This window comes from Squalius cephalus (genome assembly GCF_949319135.1).
Source record: "Squalius cephalus genome assembly, chromosome: 3".
Lineage (NCBI taxonomy): Eukaryota > Metazoa > Chordata > Actinopteri > Cypriniformes > Leuciscidae > Squalius > Squalius cephalus.
In genome coordinates, this window is record NC_137124.1 from 51,456,887 (window position 1) to 51,477,266 (window position 20,380).

At 35.7% G+C, this 20,380-nt stretch overlaps 1 protein-coding gene across 3 annotated transcripts in view; it reads right to left on the minus strand.

Moving 5' to 3' along the window:
- The window catches only part of lrp4 (low density lipoprotein receptor-related protein 4), a 109,031-nt gene that overhangs the window by 65,019 nt on the left and 23,632 nt on the right, over nt 1–20,380 (minus strand). For all 3 annotated transcript variants that reach the window (XM_079866701.1, XM_079866700.1, XM_079866702.1), the window contains exon 2: nt 2,266–2,412. In XM_079866701.1, the coding sequence (XP_079722827.1) occupies nt 2,266–2,412 (147 nt within the window). The remainder of the gene's footprint in view (nt 1–2,265; nt 2,413–20,380) is intronic.

Here is a 20,380-nt window from a genome sequence, read left to right on the forward strand (position 1 = left end):
AATTTGGCCAAAAGCATTTTCTTGTTGAAAAACAACATCTGATCATTCCGGTTTAGACAACTTTTCATTTGTGGGAAGCAAGCCATTCTGGGTTATTCTCGTACACCAAAGCATAAAATGATTTTCACAGTGAAGAAGCTCACCAATAGCAAAAGCTATAAAGGCTCCCCACACAATGACACTTCCTCCATGCTTCACTGTGGTAGAGATCCATTTATTATAATATTTCTCACCAGATTTTCGAACACACGACTCTGGAGCATCACCATGCAACTCGTGTTTCATTGTGATTCATCATCACCCCACAGACATCTGGCAAAAATCTTCATTCTGGCTTTGATGGTTTTCTGAGACATCAGTGGCTTTTTACTTGAATTTTGCTAATTTCCTGACCAATAATTTGTGGTTAAGACAATTAAAAAGCTTGGCGTTTAGCAATTTTTTTGTTGCTTTTTTGCCCAGGAGTGTGTGTATAAAACAACCTGTACAGAAACGTATGCGTATATGTCCATTGAAATGTGTGTGCATGGTTATTTTACGCATGTCTGTGTGTGCCGTGTAGAAAGCTCTTCAGTCTTGTTCCTCATTAGGAATATGGAGGAAGAGACTCCTGAGTCTTTGTATTTTCAGGCTACAGTAGACTTTGCCTGAACGCAGCATTGATAAGAGGCCATTGTTAGGATGGTGAGGGTCTTTAATGATTTTCCTGGTGATTGTCCTGAACCTCCTGGAGTAAATGTCCTGATGTGAGGGTAGAAGACCTCTATGGCCCTGTAAAGAGTGACACGCTCAGCTGAGCACATCACCCTCCACAGCGTCATTCAGCCCTGTCAGCTGCAGTTTGTGAACCAGGCATTGGTTTTTCTATTGTGCTGTTGTAGAATGATGTCAGGGCCATCCTGAATTTTGCCTTTTGTGCCGCACTGTGAAACATTCCTTGTGAAAAAGAAGTAGTGTCCTTAATTGTATTGAATGTGCACTTGTTGTACACTTAAGTATATTTTTAATAAACTGTACTTGCAAATAACATAGAATTTTACGAAATAAAAGGCCACTTAAGTGCACTTAAAGAGTGTACACTTTCATGACTTTCACTTAAACACACTTTTAAATAATGCACTTTGTAATAATGTCAAATTAAAGATTTTAATAATTTTTTGTTGTGTTTTAAAGAGCACTTATTTTGGTGTTGACTAACATACTAAAACACATTTGATTCTAATTTTGAACAGTTTTGTTTTATATTCAAAATTGCATTTAAATTTAATATTTTTCATCATTACATAACATATATGTTTTAAATATAAATTACATTTAAGTATTCTTTAGTTTACCATAAATCCTTATCAGTACATTCGCCATATTTCAAAGACAACCAAAGTAATTATGAAATTAGATATACTTAAATCCTACTTAAGTGTCAAAAAACCCTCTAATGTTCAGCTAATTGCTTTTAATATAAATTTAACATACAATAAATGTATGACTTTCATGTCAAGTGTCCGAAAACCTTACATTCAGTTCACACCAAGTAGGCCATATTCTTTTGAAGTATATTATTTCGTTAATAAGAACTCTTTATAAAAAGTATACTATCTTTTCCTCAAGGGTTGTATATACATGCTAGACAAAGCTGCGCAACAACGGCATTATGTAGATCTGTTTGTCATATTTCACAAAAATATTGACTTGATTTGACATGATTTCAGTCATGCTAAAGTATTTACATGACATTTTAAAAAGACAAATGATGGTTTTAGTCTGACAGAAATTGACTTTTAAAGTGCATGTAAATGCACTTTGTGAAGTACAATCAATTTCAATTGTATTCGATTTGTACAATTCAATTGTACAATCAATTTGAATTGATTGTAGATAAATTCTCACTTAATCATTGTGCTCCCTTGTTCTCTGTTTAAAAGAATCACGTCACTGTTTTAAGGACTGAGAAATCACAACAAGCTGAAATTTGCAAATGATTTAGACTGAATCGCAAACCAAATCAGAACAAGTTTGCAAACCCGTATGACTAATAAATGGAAAAATCATTTGAAGTGTGCTCAATACTACAACAATTAAAGACAAAAGATATTCCAGCAAACATATACATGTACACTACCTTTCAAAATAACCTTTGTAGTCAAAGCAAAGCACTGAATAACAATTTTACCTTTGAATAAATGCATGTGTGTGTGTGTATTTGTTTTATGTTATTATATGATTATGTTATTGTATTCTCATGACCGTGCGTGGTAAAAGACTCACTGCAGCTGTCTTCGTCACTGTGATCTCCGCAGTCATTGTCCCCGTCACACTGCCACTGCGCCGGGATGCATGTGCACTCGCCAAATGCACTGACCGCACAAGTGAAGTGATTTCTCCCACAGGAGCATTCGGCAGCGCTTAAAACACCTGCGAAATACACAAACATATGAAGTCAGCTACTAAAGAGAATTTACTTCATTAGTCAGAAAACGTGAGTTGAGAAAAGATTGTGCAGATTCAATGTGGGATATTCTATATATTTTTTTGTATCTTCGGTAACACTATACTTAAAGCCTTTCTATATAATCAGGACTTGACATTAAAGGTCCCGTATTATGCCCCTTTTCACAAGATGTAAAATAAGTCTCTGATGTCCCCAGAGTGTGTATGTGAAGTTTCAGCTCAAAATACCCAACAGATAATTTTTTATAGCATGTTTAAATTGTCATTTTTTGGGTCACAGAAAAACGCGCTGTTTTAGTGTGTGCCCTTTAAATGCAAATAAGCTGCTGCTGGACGACCCAGGGGGTGGAGCTTCATGAGCTCGCGCTCAGTCTGTCAGGACAATTTCATCTCACGGAAGGATGATAATATCAGAAACTCTCAGTAACAGTGTTCATTTCGAGTCGGACAATAATGCCTACAGAGTCAGAGTGCTGTATAGAGATGGAACAGGTATAGTTTAGTAGTTTAATTACGGTTATTATAACGTATTTGTCATCTGCTTGTATGTATCCATTATTTATTAATAGCCTACAAGTCTGCTGTCTGAATGATGATCAAACATATACTGATGAGTTTAATAAAGTTTATTGTACATCACACAAAAGATGAAGCGTCAGTTTTACTTCAGAAAATCACCATAAGAGCTGAGTAAACACAGTAAGTTATAAGAAGTGCGCAAGTACATACACGAATTTCGGTAGAGTTGAGGGAGCATTCCTGTGGGCGGAGGTGAGTCAAAAAACGGTTCTAGTGACGTCATTAAAGAAGGAAGTAGAGGGATGTAGTCCAAACGAGCCGTTCACTGTAGGCGACTTCTGTTAAATAAAATATCTCGCTTGGCATTGAACTTTGAGCTTTATAATTTTACAGATATTATTTATGCTCTAACAGCAACATTACACACTAACTAAAGTTTGAAACATGGGATCACGAAGAACGGGACCTTTAACTTTTTTGCTCACCAGCCACTGTGGCTAGTGGTTTTCCAAAGTTACTAGCCACTCTGCATTTTCACTGGCCACAATTTGACCGATACCATGGAGCAAAAAACAGCCATATAGACATTTTTAATATCTCATAATTAGGCGCCAGGTATATTAGGCCGCTGTCACTTTAACACCTGGTGCATGGATCCATTACACTGATACACGTGTTTTCTTTCTCAAGACCTAAAAAAAAACATATCACAACATTTATTTCCATCAAGAGGTGCATCAATTTTCTTGTATTGACAATGCAAGAGTCAAGCCCTCTGTAAAGTCTCCTTCAGCACATCCCAAAGACTTTCACTGAATTTAAGGTCTGGACTCAAAGGTGCCAGTTCATGTGTGAAAATTATTCTTCTAGCTCCCGCCTAACTTTTCTTTCACAATTTTCTAATAAATCTTCACATTGTCATCCTGGAATATGGTCATGATGTGTCTTCCTACATTGTTGTTTAAGAAATACAATACAGATACAATACAAGTGTACAGCTTTCAACGCCAAGGTCATGGGTTCGATTCCCAGGGAAAGCAAGAACCGATAAGAATGTAAAATGCGTGCCTTGAAATGCAATGTAAGCCGCTTTGGATAAAAGCGTCTGCTAAATGCATAAATGTAAATGAAAAGCTACACACTGAATCAATTAGGGTTAGAAAAACATTTAACATGATAGAAATGTAATAATCACTGCAATAATGATCCAATCATTGTCTCTTATGCATTTGCCTATTTAAATTCAAACAGCGAATTCTTTTCTGGCCGGGCAGAGTTTCTGTGTGTGTGTAAATGTAAATATATATATATATATATATATATATATATATATATATATATATATATATAAAAAAGACAGAAATAAGAATTGTACTGTTTTATTTAAAAGTACTTCAAGGGTCTGAATTACACATTTATTTCTAAATATTAAACAATTAAACACTTAGTTCCAAACTTTTTGTCAATACAACAGATATATAATTAGTTATACTTAAAATGTGAGAGGAGTGAGAGGATACTTAAAATCCCAGAGTTGAAAGTCTGTGTCTGTAAAGATAAATTATAACATGCTGTGATAACTGCACTGTAATGCATCCATCCAGCAACAAATAATAATCCCAATTATCTTCCAAAAACACATCATTTTTCTTTTCCATTCAATTCAAAACCCACGTCCTCTTGGTCTCTCACTGTCTAGCTGTCAGTCTGGGATCTGAAGCTCAAGAAAATGCAGAGGATTCACCAGGCACAAACAGCAGATCATTATCCTGTCTTAATCTCTGATTGCATCTTTCTATCAAGAGAATGCAAAGAATGTTTGTGAGAATCACCACTGGCTTATGTTCCCAAAATCACATGAGGCAAATTATTTAACAAAATAAAGGTGACCCTTGTAATGTCACAGACAAAATAAACACTTTAATACAATACGGTGAATACAAGTTCATCCAACTTGTTCCAACTAAAATGACTATTACACTACTACTCTCAATAATGTGCTTCAACGCTTGCAATTTCTTCAAAACACAATCATTCAAGGAAGTGCCTTTAAATAACCATTCCAGCCCACCTCCCTTCCTTCAAGTATGTGGTTCATCATGTACTGTATGTTTCATGCAAATAATGTACTCAGACCAATTGCATCTATTTGTTCCTCTGCTTCATCTCACTGTATTACAATCTGCTTGCTTTGGACAGGATTATAAGAGAGTGACTGAGTAAAAAAAAAGTGTAGGGAATCAAGTAGTGAACTTGGCATGTAGAAGCACATGGTTCTGTGTTCCTTTTTGGCAAGCTTCAATAATTACAGCCCTTCTCTTGTGGGAGATCAAGTTATATATGCCATGTTTAGTCACTAAATGGAGCAAGACATTCATCATGTATGCTTTAAAGACTTGCCATTTCTCTTTCAAAGTCAAAAACTCCTTAATATCTTTAAAAACAAAGTAAACAACATCACTGATAAAATCTAAATATATTTTATATACATAGTCCCAAAGCAATATGGGTGCTTGTAATAATATTTTAAAAGATTGCTGAAGCAGACTTTAAATCACAACATTTGTACTTGCACATTTATTATTTAAGGTGCAGTAAGAAAAAACGTTGACATTTGAAATCAACCCAAACTCCTCCCTTCCTTGCTCTGCCCCAAAAATGCACAAACCCGCAATGCAATAGTGCATATCTCTTTATCATAGCTGAAGATGAAAGGAAAGAACAAAAAATGAACAACAAGCAAGAGTTCACAAGAGCACAAGAGCTCCAGACAAACACTAGCTGCGTTTACATGGACACTTATAATCGGATTGACGGCTCAATCGGACAAAAAAACCTTCATGTAAACACCTTAATCGATCCGATTGAGCTCGATCCGAATGAAATTTCGATCGGATTGAAAGGGGTGGTTTATCCCTTTTGTAATCCGATCGAGAGAACATGTAAACACTTGATCAGATTGAAAACCTAAACTGAAAGGACTGCGCATGTGCAATGATGTTAACTAGCGTAATGACGTATGACGCGCGGAACGAGCTGTTCTTCCCATAGACAGTATATAAACGGTTCTTCCTGAGTGTTGAATGAAGTGTCATATTAATACGTTTCCCGTCATTCTAAAATTCTCATTTCACTAGCGCGTCTGTGAAGTGAAGCAGGACAACGTCCCACCAGTCCTTGTTTTGGATTCTCATCCACAGACGGGGAGGGGCATTTTTACTGCGTGATCAATAAGCAGCACGGCAAAATGGTTAATATGCTCTAAATTATGACCAGAGACGAATTAATATTACGTCTGCCGTTTAAAACAAAATAAAGAACCAATAGGAGGAGAATATTTATGCGTGAAAAGCGGGAAACTCTGTATATTCGTGCAGTGTGCACATGTCAAAACATCAGATCCGATTTGAAACTTGTGACATTATCTTTCATGTAAACACCTTGTTCGGATTCATCAATCGTATTGATTTCATTCCGATTGTGTCCATGTAAACGTAGCTAATGACACTCAAAACGGTCCTATTACTGTAGCTAACTAGCCTGGGTTTCCCCATGCTGCCTTGCGCGCAGCGCGATTTTATCGCAGCAAGGAGGGAGCAGCAAGACGATGACGGCGTCTATGCGACACACCGAAGCAGTTTGTTTATATCTATGGATCCAACATGGCATCAGACGCGAAGTTACCTTTCGATGCAGCCTTAGATAGTGTTCTAAGTAGTTTAGAACGCAAGTTTATTTCGTCTTCTTCCTCGTCGAATTTCTGTCGCTCTACATACGTCATCTGGTATAATTGAAACGATTGGCTATGAGCTACGTACAGGCGCATTTGATAGACATTCGTAGCGCCCAATAAACGGCTCTGGGCATTCGTAAACCACGCCTCAAATACGAGAAAATGAACATGTGGTTCCCAGACCACATCTCAATGAGACGAGGTCTGACGTTAGCCAGGCTAGTAGCTAACATTACAACACCAGCATATCTTGGTTCTGTGAAACATAGCAAAACCAATGTTACACACGTATGGAGCAGAAACAACCAAATCTCAGCATCCGTTTTCAGGCCTTCCCACTTCTGTCTCTCCAGCGCTGGAAAGCTTTTTTTAATATTAACGCGGGTTCTAAAGCTCTTGCCTGATCATAACCCTTTTTTTCCAGTGATATACATTTTCTTTTTTGTAATGTCTCTCAGCCATCTCTCTTTCTACAGTCCTTCTTCAAATCTTCCTCTTGCTTGCTCTCTCTCCTCCCTCATCATGAGTGGACACGCCCCCTACTACTAATTAGCTACAAGTGTGTTGTGGAGCTCGGTCCGATCCACTTTCAACAGCGTATCTCAGAGGTGGAAATTAAAAGCAATGAAGTTGTGCAAAAGTGTACCCACATATGCATGTCCTAAAAAAAGTTATTTATGAATTTCCTTATTTTAGCTCAAAGAAGCTGAACGGGTAAAAATATCTTTCTGTGAGTGAACGTTATTTACATCCATGCATGCATACATATTTGGGCACTAAGGAATTAGCAACTTAGAAATTTTTTGCCATATTTTAAAAGAGAGCTAAAATAGATTTTAAAAATCACAACATTTCCACAAAAATACATTTATTAGGTTTCAAATTATAAAACACTTAAATATATTAATTTAGTAGCATGCTTTTATCCTTTGCAATGCATTCAAGTTATACATTTATCAGTATGACAACAAAATGACAACAATTAAATGAATTTAGACATAACATACATTCTAAAACAAATCAAATTGAATGCAATGAAATGAAATTTATACTTGAAGTGTGCCTTAATTGTCCAAATCTATATTTGTGGATACTGTTTTTCAGATCCATTGTAAGTCATTTTGAATAATTGATAAACGCAACAAATGCTTTTAAATCAATTAATTATGCTGCCTTTATTTCAAAAACATTTTTTTTTCCTGTGCTTAAATCCCAGCAAGCAACAATGGCATAAATTGTCCACATCAACTGATTTAGAGTCATCTTATAGTATTTCAGTAATAATTATGGTTTAGATTTGACTAAAACCAGTGGTTATGGGTATCTTTATGCCAAAGCAGAAACCTGAAATAAACAGGTTAAGTGGGAGGATTCCCTGAATTCTTTGTCAATCTAAATGCTTAATCATGAAAGAATGTTGTACTGCAGATTAGAAGACTGACTGATGTGAATATTAAGGTGGAAGTTAAAAGCAATGAAGTTGTGCAAAGGTGCACCCACATATGCATTTCCTAAAAAAAAAGTCATTTATTAATTTCCTTATTTTTGATCAAAACAGATAAATATAGCAAAGCTGAGGAGACCAATTAAGTGAGATCACTTATACAATAAAAGAGAAGCAGATTAGTCTGTACTCAAATTATCCAAAACATCATCTTTTCATTTTCCAGCTTTCCATCTCAATTCCTCCCTTCCATTTGCTGAAAACCCCTCACATCTGGAATCTCTTCTCTTCCCCCCTGTGGCATTGGTTGCTCTCCGTTACAGACACTGGCAACAAAAAATGCCAATACCTCAGTGTGTGTGCATGTGTAACTGCCGTTCTCTCTAATTTCTATACTGTAAAATTACCCTTCAACCACAAAGATATATCAACATGTCTTTCCAGAAAGCTGTCAGACTTCTAAGCTTAACCCCTCAAATGCGAAAAAAAGACACAGCTGTGGATGTATGAACGGGAGCCACCCTTTCAGCAAGAAAAGAAAGATTTTACATTAAAAAAGTTCAACACTAATGAAAGATTTGTTTATAACAGCTCATCAGAACTGCAAGCTGGTTCACTGTGTTATAAATGGAACAAATGGAATATATATTTTGCTCATTTCAAAAGAGCGGAAAAAAATTCAGAGCTAAAAGAGTGAAAAATTTATTTGAAACTGGAGTTAAAATGTCCAAGTTGAAACTAAAACTAAAACCATAAAATAAAAATAATAATTTTCATTACTTGAAAAACTAGTTTCCATGACAACATTTCTCATTTTCATTGAGTTTAAGTTGAAGTAAAATAAACAAACTCAAAAATATATAGACAAAAATGACTAAAACTTTTAAATCAAGATGGAAACAGATAATATATATAATATAATATAAAATCATCAATAAATCATTAATAAAAACTATAATTATACATCAATAAAATAACACTGGTTGATACCTGTAGTCTACAATTGATCTGTGTTTTAACCTTATGTGATAAAGTTGATTTGATTAGTCATAAAGAGTATGATATTGTGAGGTACTTGGCAATAATAAGAAATAAAAAAACATTCTTATTAAAATAATAGTTCACTAAACAAGAACATTTTATCATCTACACATTCAAACATAGTGAATTAAGAATTCAAGTTTGAACGTGCATCCTCGCAACCCTACAGAACAAGCATTTTGGAGAATGGATAGAAAAAGCCAAATGTTTTCCTCCAGACAAATGTGCAAATTAGAGACGACAATATAAATCAGTCACAATACAAGAAAGAAAAACAAAAGCACAAAATAAGTTAACATTGCTGGACAGTTTTCCACTCAACTGAACAGATAGAAATCTCCTTCTGTAAGTGAACATCAATTCATTTACTTCCGTGCCCTTCTTACTGAACCGAGAAGGATGTTCACACTTCACAATGTTTCTTAAAGGTTGGGGAAAAAGATAACCTGAACTGGCTTTTGGCTTTAAAGTTTAAAATATCTGCCACACAACTGTAAAATAACCCCTTTTTTAAAACCCCATAGAAAAAAAGAAAAAAAAAAAATGGAAAGAGACATTTGTCTGAGATTTAAAACAAGGGTATCCTATTGCAGATGCCAAGTTTAGAGTTTAAGCTTTGAATGATGAGGTACAGTAAAGGGGAAAGATATGATGTATTTAGAGGGTTAAAAAAAAGAAAGGGAAAAGGACTGGAAAAGAAAAATAGGGCTTGTCGCTGAGTGTCGGTTCTTTTCCATCAGTCAGCCATTTTTAATGAACTTGGCTGTTCTAGCCTGCATTTGAGGCAGAGCTGAGAGTCAGTGGGCTGAAGGAATGGGAAAGGGGGAAGTGTAACGGTGGCATGAACGTGAAAGGAGAGGAAAGGACTTCAAAATGCAGCATTAGTATCCTCGACTCGGTTTGGACAACTATAGCGTAAGAGGGAAAGGTGCCCTCCTCAAGAACAATGTGCATTTACTTTTAAATTGTAACATGTTTAGACATAAGTTTAGCATGTGCAGGATGATTCTGCAAACAGCTAATGTATGTTATTAGGGGAAATAAACAGAAACATGGCTCGTCTTTGCACAAAATGTACTGAAAACACCTGAAATGCTCTGTGAAGACTGAGTGATTTCTGAGCAAGACAGTCCAGACAACTTGCGTGAAGTTTGTGAACCAAATTTTATAAATACAAAATTTGACATTACGAAAAAAACAGAGCACTGAAAAAAAAAATGGTGCAGGATTTACTTCGAAATAATTTTCACTCAGAAACTGCCAGTAAAGTCACAAAGACATTAAATGGCACAACACATTGAATGAAACATGAAAATTTGAAGTAGAAATACTGAAATAGTATTGTAAAACGCTGTAAAAAAGATTTTTCAAGTTGTAAGTAAAACAGAGTATATGAATGAATTAAAATTTCAGTGAAAACGAAGATGATGTTAGGGCAAGTAAAATATCAGTCTCTCTACTTCAAACCTAGTCACATGACGCTTGGTCAGGACCCCTAGCAATAGTTTTTAACGCACAAGGTATCCCTTTAGAGTCATTTTAAAAAGTAGAAATTATTTCATAAATATGAGGCAAAAAAATAAAGTGTGCATATGTTCACAACTGATTTAAAAAAAAAAATGTTGGTGTGTTTTTCCATTTGTTCCTCTGACCCTAATTCCAAATGTATTTGTGCAGAATAAGGAATCCGCTGTTGTGTTCAGACGCAAGTCCTATCTCTTCACAAAGAACCACAGAATTGTTGGCAGTTGAAGGGGAGACAAACTGTCATTGTTCTTCCCAAGATTTCTTCAAATGTAGTATAACCTAAAAATTGCCTCTTTTATAAAGCAGACTATTTGTCTGCTTTGGAACAATATTGTATTCTGAAAAGGGTGATACAAATGGAATTGGATTCAATTCATAGCAGTTAATAGTTACTCAGTCTCAATTTGGAAGAGGAATCCGTAATATCTTGGATCGTTTTACAGTCAGCTGAAACCATTTGCAACAGTGTAAAACCACTATGAGCAAGGGTAAGATTTTAAAACATTTTGAGTTCATTTGTCATGCAAAATCAGTAGTGCCACACTTAAATTGTCCTCTAGGGAAGAATAAAGAAGACAGGAGATTAAAAGGAGACTAATACGACTAATTATATGTCAAGGTATACATTAACAAAAAAAATATGCTCATAAAATGTGACTATGACATTGAAAAAATAAAAATATTTTAATAATTCACCATGGCATTCCAAAGTATTACTTCAGTGTTATCCTAATCTCCCATAGCAGTACTACAGATGGGTAACATTTCAATAGATTATACAATAGTTATGTTTAACTAATACATTTTAGTCCTTTTCATTTATGTTTTAAGTAGATCTCTATATTATGACACCTACACTAATACTACTACATATCATGAGCATAAAATATTGATAATAATTAAGAAATATCACCACCATTTCAACTAACTTGCATTAATCTCTTCCTCTTTTGTCTCCTCATCTGGACTTCCTTTATTAATTGTCAGTGTTTGCCACATTCCTCTGATGTTCTTACTACGAAATACTTGTTTGACTCTATTCCAGTGGCACAATCACTGCTACATGCTCTTGTCTGAGCGAACAGCTCAGAAATACACCAGTGTAAAAGTAAGCCCACCCACAGAGCCTTTCACAGGACGCATGCATCAGCAAACTCTCCCTACACACACAGACAGAAACATCTCTGGATCAAGCTGATCCAAGCAGATGTAATGACTAAACAATTCCAGCGCTGAAATGATTTGTCTTGAGGCTCAAGAAGCTTGTCTGGATAACCTACAATCTTCTATAGCCAAACTTGACTATCGGCATGAAGTCTAGTACACTTTGCAGCTGGCCAAGACCAGACCATCTGACTGATTCAAAGCGAGTTGGTTTTGATTCGAACAAGCAGTTTAGGGGTGTGTTTATCTGAAATAGTCCCAATAAAATACCAATGTAAAAACCTTTCTCATTTTAAGGAACATTTAAAGGTACAATATGTAACTTTTGTTCATAATGACCAAAATTTAAACAATGAGTCAATACACTATGAATCCTTCCAAATTGTGTTTTCATCTTACCCTGATTAACTATGGTAAACTTATTATAAGCGTTTAGATTTTAGACTGGGCGGGATGTTTTTTGTGGGAAATTGTCTGTCATATACGTAAATAGAGAATAATTGCTCCTACTTTTGACGCATGTATGGTGTGGGAGTGGTATAGGTTAGTTGTCAAAAAAAAGAGAGAAAGGTTGACATGGAGCACGCCATCTCCAACCTCCGGAGAATCACCCATTTAAAAATAAAAACAAGTACCGAGGAGAGTCTGTAGGCGAAAAGAGAACGTGAAAGAGCTCGAAATAAAATGAGAATCAACATTGGCTTGACTTTTTGTAGACGGGCATTTTTGCTTCTAAACAGATGAGTATATTGTATTTTATTGAACAGATAAATTTCCATATGTAGCAGTTCATCATATTGTGAAGGGTCAGTTCATTATGGTTGTTGTAGCTCTGTGCAGGAGTTTATTTTTAAGGTAGTACCGTGTCTATTAATGGGTGTAGCTACAGTAACGTTTTCAGCTAGAGATCCTTTCCATCTAAACTGGTTATATCTCTTAAAGTGCCCCTACTATGCTATTTTAAAGGCTCCTAATTTTGTTTTAGAGGTCTGCTACAACAGGTTTACATCCATCAAAGGTCAAAAAAACGTTTCATTTTCATGTAATATACACTGCACATCACCACATTGTTCAGTGATTCTCAAACGACTCGTCGGATGGATCAATCACTCTAAATCCTTCCTTTCCAAGGGCCTACTCTGCTCTGATTGGCCAGATGGCCCAGTCTGTTGTGATTGGCCTACCGCTTACAGCGCGTGTCAGAAGCTAACTCCCATTACCGTAACTGAACGTCAGCTCCGTCCGGAGGCTTCCTAAAGCTCAGCGACTGTACGCACTATAAAGACAGTAACGATGGCGTCGATTTTACAATACAATACGAGCGTGAGTCCGATGATGAAACATTGGAAGAACTAGTTATTCAACCCGAACCTCCATCGCAAGGACGACTTGAGCAGGACGTGTCTCAGTGATACGCTACGCAGTTTGAGGTACATTATGAGATGTTGCAACTGTAAATTCTCACCATCAGCATTAACAAGTGTATGTCCATCAACATGTGTATATTTGTGTATATTTCTAATTTATTGCAGTGCTCATGCGAGAACTGTATTAACTGTATCAATAACAGCGCATATGTTAGCCCAGCACTTAATTTGAATGACTGATGTAATAAACATTTTTAAAACAAATCTTTCTCCATCCTTTATCTTTACTCAAAGTAGTGAGAACGACAACACAATCTGCATTAATAGACAGTTTTAGGTAATAGTGGCCCACAGCTGCTTAGCAGAAGTATTTCAGTAAGACAGTGATAATGTGAGTTAGCCGGTTAGCTGGAAACTTACTAAATATAAAACATAAAACTATTTTGAACACCCGGTAGAAAATATATACATCAATAATTATTCGAAAATAACTAATCTTCCAAAGTTTGGCAAATCTTGAATCATTTTTGGTTGCCAGAACGTAGCACATATATGTACATTTACAGTGTGCATCACTTTGCATTGCCACAACTTTTGATTTAAAATCCTGCGTCGATTTAAAGCCCGCTGCTAAGGACTATAAATGCCATTGTGCATAAAGTCAAGCTTCTTGACTTGCATACAGTGCCAGATGTTTCATTTGTCTTCATCCATCAGCAGGGAGGAATTCACCTTGAGAAGTGCAAGATGATAGCTAAACTCACAAAGAAGGTCACAGAGTTACAGGCACACACACACAAAAGTTACTGGAGATTAATGAGATTCAGTTTTTTGAGTCTTGATGTTATGTCAGATGAAAGGAAAAACATTTATCAGATGTTTTTCTTTATCTACACACAATGTCTTCCACTCATAACGATACTACGCACACATTTCTCAGAAAAAATTTCACAGATGTGCTCAAACAGACATCTATCATGCCTGTTTCTAATCCCTCATCTGACAACACTCACTAACATCCTGTCCTTAAGGAAGAAGCAGCGGTTTTCTTCAAGGGTCACTTGTTTCCCTGTGGTACATGCCTCATCTCACAAAGACACTTTTGTTTCATTTGAACTACAGCTCATCTCTCTGCTCTGATAGGTTAGAACTGATTTCAAGAAATCCTTTTTTTCCTTCTATTATTTGTTTCTGAAAATCTTTTACATTTACTTAGTTACCAACTTTGTTAATCTTTCCAGGTTCAGATAGGGTAATAAGAAGGGTAACAGCTATAACTAAAAAAAGAATATGAAATATAGTGCAGCAGCCGCAGAACCAACAGCAAAAGTGGCAGATCTGTTACTACTCAAAATGTAACGTACTGCATCCTCTACAGTGAATAAGAAAAGTGGTTTTAAAGCCATAGTTATAGCCATGTATAACGTAATTCAATTGTTTATAGCAAAACAGTGTTGCTTTATTACCATATGATACTATCGGCTGATATACGAAAGAAAAATACACATAGCTGCCAAATAGAATAAATAAGTTATAAATAATTATGTATTTAAGACTTGTAACCAGTATGGGCACTGCCACTGTATTGATGTTATTCCCAGACAAAAAGTAAAAATTGGTCTCCATGTACCGTGTTAATATGTTGGAAACTTTTGTATTTTTCCCAAACTTTTGTTCATCTTCGGAACACAAGATTTCTGTCCCTCCATGCAAAGTCTATGCGCCCAAAATTCTGAAGCGAGATATGAGTCAGGCGGTTTATTCCAAGTCTCCTTTAGAAGAGACACAGTTACTTTATATGATTATTAGATTTAATATAGGCTTTTATTTACATATTGATCAACAAAAGTAGAGCACTCAAATATGGTAAACGGAAGCTTAAGCATGCTTGCTTGATGCGCGAGAACAAACTTCACTGGTTCTTGCGAAGCAAAGTTTCAAAGACAAACGAAAGTCTTATGGGTTCAGAACGACATGAGAGTAAGTAACTGATGACAATTGTAATCTTTGGGTGAACTAGCCCTTTAATTAAATGAAAATGTGACGAACACTGATAGAGGGTTTAGTACAAGTTCTGAATAAACATAATTCACAACCTTTTTACGAACAATAGAAAATATAAATATAAATGTCTAAATCTTCCTATTTTCCTCAGCATTATCATCCAGATTTAATTTAAATCAACCACTGAGAAGGCTTTCCCATGCCAGCCCAGCAGGACATCAGAGCATGCTGTGTGAAAGCTTCTGTCTTCATCAAAAGACAGAGAGATGAACAATACTGCCTGCGCTCTGAACAATTCATGTTGCTCTGCCCTGCTCAATACATCCACCATGTTCAGCATCAGCATTTCCTCCAGCACTGAATCTGTCTTGTGAAAGACAAACAAATTAAAAGAAATAGAAGACAGGGAATGAAGTTTCACACATGTTTGTGAGTTCTCAGGACCTTGACTGACCTTATTTCATATCAATTCTTTGACATTTTCTGTGCATCGTTCCCAGCGATGCCCATCCATATTTGTTGACATGCACAATATCCAAGAGCTGACAAAATGAAAACCTTGACACTACCATGAAAAATACTTCATAATAAACTGTTATTGTTTGTTATGAAACAAGGTTATTGTGGTCTAAATGAGCATTATTAATTTGCACAGGCCACGCCCAAGCATATCTTTCTCAGATTTAGATTTTATGTATACTGCATAAAGCAGTGTGCGCGTGTGTGCCACTGATCTATATAATGACTGGATAGCTCATGACGTTCTAAACTGCCAGCAGGCAGTGAAGCCACCGGAAGTGTTCGAGCGGCCATCTTACGATTCCCTACCAGCAGAGGCTCCAACGGCCGTTATACAGAGATTGGTAGCTCCGACGGCACTTTTAAGATGATCCGCTGTGCGGCATACAAGTGTAAAACGACGTTCACAAAAGGATGTAGAAAAACTGCCCACAGGTTGTAATTCAAGCCCTGTAAGTAGTTATTTATATGGTATTACATGCAATTGTCGCAATTCCCGTGTTGTTTTCTCCGAGGCAAGAGTAATGCTGCTTCTTCTTCAAAAAAAAAAAAAAAAAAACGATAATATATAGATCAGTGGTGTGTGCGCGTGTACACACGTCGCTAGGTAGTGAACTTAATCTACTTAATTAAAATTTGCTCAAATTTTCCTGGGACATTTAACAGAACATATACTTTTTTTCCCGGACAGCATTAAAAAAAAAAGTCAGATATTGGTAATCAAGATACCAGACCTGTATGTAATTGAAGAAAAAAAAAAAAAAGTGGTGACATTTTATGTCACAAATATGTATACATATGACCAGAAATGTAGTCATCAGTGTCCCAGTAGTGTCAGTAGTGAGCCAAAGTCATTACCAGTGCTCGAATTTGTGCATATGATATACTGATTCGTGAGCTAGGAAGTTGATTAAGACGCACTCATAAACATATAAACGGCACTCTAGTATGTGTGAAAAGGTAGGAAAAAGAAATGGAAAGGTGTGGAGAAAGCTGCTTACCGACTGAGCCTCATGTACACAAGGGTTAAGAGCAAGCCAGTAAGTGCATGTAAAAGCAAATGCCACTTTCACGTTTTAGGCAGCTTTCTCGCAATGCCAACTAACTTACTCTGTGCAGTTCCCACAGTATTTCAAATGCATTTTAAGCATTTTAAACATCATTTGTAGCATAAAGCACAGTCTCCCGCTAGGCCAGGCCTAAAAGACATTGCCATTGTCCTCGGTTAATGGGACACTATATCTTTTCTTTCCACGTAAAGAGTCTTTCTCATTTTCTTTCAGTGCACAACAGAAGGGGGCCATGTGGCCAAATTAAATGTTTTGGGGAGTTAGTAAAAGGGTTCAGTGAATTTGGAGTTAAAGTTCCTTTCGATAGAGTCATTATACAAATGACTTTCATTAATTTACATTTCATTTACATTTATTCATTTAGCAGATGCTTACAAATGAGGAATACAACAAGCGATTCATCTTGAGGCAATCATATAAGTGACAGCAATACAAAGTTTCAAACACTGTCCAGAATAGTACATGCTAGCAGGTCTGGTGTCAAGGGGCTTCACAATCTACAGTCACTCAAAAAACAAAACAAAAGTGTCTTTAGCTGTGCATATTGTGTCCATTTAATACATATTACATGCATCACAAAGTATACCTTCAGACATAATATTATTATGGATATATTTTCAGGTATGCATGCATATAAATGGCACATGCAAAGACAAAAGCAATACCACCAATGCTACTTCACTCATGAAAAAACGTGAACATACACTTTAAGCTCAAACAAGCATGACCGGCAGAAATCAATATTTTATTTAATTCATTTTTTTATTATAAACTGACCTATCCGTGCACATCATTTTTTTAATTCATGTGCCTCATAATCTTTAAACACTAAAACTTCCCCTCCCTCTTGCAGCAACATCTCTTCTCTGATGACATGTTTACGGATGCGAGGGCGGGACAACCTGTCACCCACAAGAGATCCAGCAATTTTTTGTTTTGTTTAAGAAGCCGTTTCACTCAGATGTACGTCACATTAGAAAAGAAAAGACAAACGCGGCTTTAATAATGATTACACTTACATTTGTTTCACACCAAAACGTATATCAGCAGTAGTCTAGGAAAAGATGGCATGGACTACTTTTATGATACGTTTATGGTGCTTTTAAAGCTCGCCGTTGAATGGGAAAGGGTGACAGAGGGATATTTTGGTAGGCAAGTGGCAATCATAATCTTTTACATCAATTCTGTGTGAATGAAAAGAGATGCAAGCTTTTGTACTGACTTGTGTAAATTCAGTTATTATTTTGTCTTGTTGAATTTAAGAAATCTGTTTAAGAAGTTTTAATTTAAGAAGTGAAAGAGCCTATTCAAGCCAATACTAAATAAAAAAAACAATGTGTTCATGTGATAATTTTTGCAAAAAGTTGTGGAATCGTCTGATAAATACCATTTTAAATAATTACTGTGGCCAGCTGCATAAACGGCTTAGACTAATCTTAAAAGTTCAAAAAAAAAAAAAATCTTCAAGACTGGTCATAACTTTCAGTTACATAAAAAAGGGTAGATCATATCATTTGAATTGGAAAAGTAGGATGGATCCCCCTTTGGTAAAATGCTAGTGGGTCAAACTAGTTCAGTCTAAGCACAGTCTTAACATAGTGGCAAAGTTTATTCAACTGGCCCCAGATTGATGCAGTTTTTGCAGAGAGAGAGAGAGAGAGAGAGAGAGAGAGAGAGAGAGAGAGAGAGAGAGAGAGAGAGAGAGAGAGAGAGATGTATGTTCATGTGTGTGTGTGTGTGTGTGTGTGTGTGTGTGTGTGTGTGTGTGTGTGTGTGTGTGTGTGTGTGTGTGTGTGTGTGTGTGTGTGTGTGTGTATATATATATAAGACAGCTACTAGCAGGAGGTGGACAGTCAGACTGTGTTTTAAATAGCCCAAATTATCAGCTGTTCATATGGTGATGGCATTTGCTCAGAAAAGTATCGGTCAAAGGAATTCCTACAAGGACAGGCGTGCTTTTAATAGAGTGCATGTGGCCAAGACTACACAAATAAAACAGGACCTCCAAACCAATCGGAATATCACAAATAAAATTAAGAATTAAAGCTGCAGTCAGAATTTTTTTTATATCATTTTAAAGGAAATCTAATGTAATATTTTAGATAAGAGCTTGATGTTCTATAAAAACATAAGTCATTTAGTCATCAAATCCACTGTAAACATCATGCCCGCAATCGTCAGATCAACTTTCTCATTATTATTATCTCATCATTATTTTCACCAAATCTTTTACATTCTGAATTCGTTCTCTGCAACAGTCTCACTACCACAAAATCAGATTCAATATGCTTTACAAAAAAGAATTACAAAGACTGAAATTTATGCAAACCTGCAAAAATGAATACAATTTTATGGAATATTGCAGTATTTATTAGAAATTATTTATCCGTACACATGTCTCACAATAGCGAAGAGAAGACTCTCTCAACTTCAGGTTCATGCCGACTTTAAATAATACAATAACACTTTATGGATTTAATCTCACTTTACTTACCAATTTTCTTTATGTTGACCTTCAATCAGTAAATAAGACCATATAAATAACAGCATGACATTAGGTAAACATAACGTTCATGTTTAATTAGCCTGATGCACATTCATTTCGCTCTTGATGTGTATACACCATTTGTCTGTGATTCTTTTTCGCATCGGGTTTGTTGTGAAAGGGTTTTTTTTCTGTGAAAATATTTGTGGCAACCATGTTTAAATGTGGGAGATAATCAAAATTGCAATGACTGACGTATAGTGATATCAAAGCAACGTCTCGACTTTACGTAACAGCAATAATCTAATTCAGATAATAATTCTAATTCTTGTTTTGAACGTGCAGAAAAATATATGGCATGAAATTTACCTACACAATCATTTGAATGTACAGTCTATTACATTAATATTCACAATTACACTGAAAAAAAAATGGGGATAGATTTACTTTGCAATTATTTGTGAAATTTACTAGCAATTTATGAGTGCAAATTTCAAACAAAAGGCAAGTAACATTGAAATGAATGTGAAATTTAGAAAGTATAAAGACTAAATTTGTTTTTAATTGTAAAAACTAATAATATTGGTTTAATTTACAACTTCAAAGAATAATTGTTTACAGTGTATGGAGTAAAATAATCAACAATTATGATTTGTCATAATCGTGTAGTTCTACTGTGTATTGCACATTTTTGTCTATCTGGCTGTTATTGAATCACAATTAGATAGGTAGCAGTCTTTCTATCTTGCAAAACCAAACAAACACTCAGATTTTGTTCAACAAGGCTATTAAATAAAAAAGTGATTAATTGCAATTCTGTACGCAAAACCCTTAGTAAAGCAATTAGCATCTAATAATTTGTCAATGAACAAATATATTTTATGCACAGTATGTGCTCCATTTAAAAATATAAAAAATAAATATTATTAATAAAAAAAAAAAAGGGGGAGCAATTCCAAGAGGGTCCTCACACCATCGGTGTCCGGGCCCTAATAATAATAATAATAATAATAATAATTCAAAAGAGCACTTTTTATTAGTTGTCAAGTGAAACTCACT